This window comes from Lolium rigidum, chromosome 3 (assembly GCF_022539505.1).
Source record: "Lolium rigidum isolate FL_2022 chromosome 3, APGP_CSIRO_Lrig_0.1, whole genome shotgun sequence".
Lineage (NCBI taxonomy): Eukaryota > Viridiplantae > Streptophyta > Magnoliopsida > Poales > Poaceae > Lolium > Lolium rigidum.
Window position 1 is genome coordinate 164,266,082 of NC_061510.1, and position 2,836 is coordinate 164,268,917.

The 2,836-nt window shown below is 50.1% G+C and overlaps 1 protein-coding gene across 1 annotated transcript; it reads left to right on the plus strand.

Annotated features, from left to right (window-relative positions):
- The first annotated feature begins 205 nt into the window (after positions 1-205).
- On the plus strand, positions 206-2,397 carry LOC124698570 (serine carboxypeptidase-like 51). Its single transcript, XM_047231056.1, has 9 exons — positions 206-239; positions 323-828; positions 906-973; positions 1,065-1,170; positions 1,310-1,576; positions 1,702-1,752; positions 1,972-2,024; positions 2,102-2,234; positions 2,329-2,397. The coding sequence occupies exons 1-9, from the start codon at positions 206-208 to the stop codon at positions 2,395-2,397; spliced, it is 1,287 nt and encodes a 428-aa protein (XP_047087012.1).
- Positions 2,398-2,836: the final 439 nt, after the last annotated feature.

Sequence of the window (2,836 nt, forward strand, 5' to 3'; positions counted from 1 at the left end):
TGACGGCAGTGAGCTCTGGGGATATGTCGAAGTCCGGCCAAGTAATCAACACGCATAAATGCATAATCCCTTGTTTGCTGGCTATGGATCCATCATTTCATCCCCAAGCATTCTGAAGCTCTTTGTCTTTCTTTTGCGCTACAGAGGCAAACCTGTTCTGGTGGTACTACAAGAGCCCCCAGAGGGTGTCGACGCCGTCCAAGCCATGGCCGACCGTCCTCTGGCTGCAAGGAGGCCCAGTACGCCATCCTTCGCATTTTTCTCAAGGTACAAGAAAATTCTGGCACCAACAAGAAACTGATCGTACGTTGTGTTGGATCAGGGAGCGTCGGGCGTCGGGATCGGCAACTTCCTGGAGATCGGACCGCTGGACGTCGGCCTGAATCCACGCAACTCGACCTGGCTGCAGAAGGCCGACCTCATCTTTGTGGTCAGTCCAAGGAAGGAGTCCCACATTCCTCTCCTCGCTATCCGTTTCGATGTAGCGCCGGCCAAGTGGTAACGTATTCCTTGTGTTGTGTTGTGTGCATGGCATGGCAGGACAACCCTGTGGGCGTCGGGTACAGCTACGTGGAAGACCCGAGCCTGCTGGTGAAGACCGACTGGGAGGCGGCCGCCGACGCCACCGCGCTCGTCAAGTCGCTCGCCACGCAGGTGGCCGCCCTGCAGCAGGGTAGCCCGCTCTTCCTCGTCGCCGAATCCTACGGTGGCAAGTACGCCGCCACGCTCGGCGTCTCCCTCGCCAGGGCGATCCGTGCCGGCCAGCTCAACCTCACCCTAGGCGGCGTCGCGCTCGGCGATAGCTTCGTCTCGCCCGAGGATTTCACGGTGAGCAGCAAATCGGCCGTTTCTTGGATCTTCCTAATGCGTGGATAAGAACCTGCTGAAACCAATGTGCGATGCAGCTCTCGTACGCGCCGCTGCTCCTGGAGGTGTCGAGGCTGGACGACAATGCCGGCGACGCCGCCAAAGCGTAAACATTAGTTCTGAATATATGCCTACGTACAAAGAGGTTAGGGAACCTTCCCATCACCAGCCGAATGCCCGAATCCTTCTTGTTTCAGGATGGCGGTTACGGCGCAGCAACAGATCGCGGCTGGGCAGTTCTATGAAGCGTGGAGCTCGTGGAATAACTTGCTGCAGTTTATCGACTCCAAGAGTGCCAGCGTCGTAAGTGTTTATACTCACTAGCTACTGTCACAGCTAGCTTACCGTACCATTCCCCTTCTTCATGACACGGTATATAACTAATTGTACCACTCCCCTTATTCCTGACATCGATATAGCTAAGTGTTACCTCTGCATGCAGGACGTGTACAATTTCTTGCTTGACAGCGGCATGGACCCGGTGGCCACGACTACCTCGGCGGCGGCCAGCAATACCCACCTGACGAAGTACTCAAGATACCTCAGCAACCAAGAGGCCGCTTCTGACCCCAACGCCATCGGCGGCATCATGAACGGAGTAGTCAAGCAGAAGCTCAAGATCATCCCCGGTAACCTCACGTGGCAAGAGCTGTCGTATACGGTCTATGGCGCGCTGAAGAGCGAAATCATGAAGCCGAGGATCGACGAGGTGAGTGAGCAGTCGGATCAGCGGATGGAATTTGGTGATGTTTTCTTGAAAAATGGCATGAAATCCATGGCGTTGGCCAATTAACGCTCTATATATACCCTAATGCACTCTTTTGCTCCGCACAGATTGACGAGCTGCTGTCGTACGGCGTGAGTGTGACGGTATACAATGGCCAGGTGATTCGTGCTCTTCGATCCCTTTTTGTTGTCCCCCGCGAATTCTGCTAGTAGTAAAACTTAAATGTTTTTCACCTTATGGGCGTACAATTCTCGCATAAAAAGAGAAAGTCCAAGCCAAGTTCGTCAATAGACATCCGTATATGACTTCGATTTTTCATAGTACTCTTTTGACGTGTATATATCTATAGTACTAAAAAATATTTAATCCTTGTGAAGCTCGACGTGATCTGCTCAACGAGTGGCGCAGAAGCCTGGGTTCAGAAGCTCAAGTGAGCCTTTTAATCTCACTCACGTTTCTTCTCTAAAGTTTGAAATGCCTGACCTTTGACTAAATCCTGCATTTCAGATGGGATGGGCTGAAGAACTTCACGAGCCTGCCGAGGCAGCCTCTAAGCTGTGGATCTTCCAAGCTCACCCAGGCATTCGTCAGATCCTACGAGAACCTGCACTTTTACTGGATCCTTGGAGCTGGACACTTTGTAAGTTTCTCAACACCCATCCGTGATTCCGTATGATGGATGCCCTTTTTCTTAATTTGTTTCTTTTTTTCCCCTGTGTTGTCTGCGCTTTCAGGTGCCTGCTAACCAGCCATGCATTGCTCTGGACATGATCGGTAGCATCACCCAGTCCCCAGCCACTTAGATGATACTAGTATATCCTTTGTGATATGCAAGAAACGGAAATGATGATTCAAACAACCACTACATGGACAATGAGAGGTTACGGAACAATGATCCTAAGGAGATTGTAAGGCAACGCACATTGATGACAAACATCATTTGTACCTTAGGAAATTAAAGCCGGTTTTGTTTAATTCTCCTAACGAGTGACCACACTCATTATAAATAAAATCCACCCGCAGAAATTGAGGTTGTGTGTCATGAACTCATGATAAAAAAATTCCACTTGACTTTGAAATTGTGCCACTTGTGGTATGTCAAAAACATCTGAAAACGTTGCAGCCTTTGAGACACACCTATGCAATAAGAAAACTATATGTATCGAACAAAGTTCTATTGGTTGCAACATATTGTCGTGAAAACCATCACTTATGCAACATTGAGGCCAATGCTTGCAACAC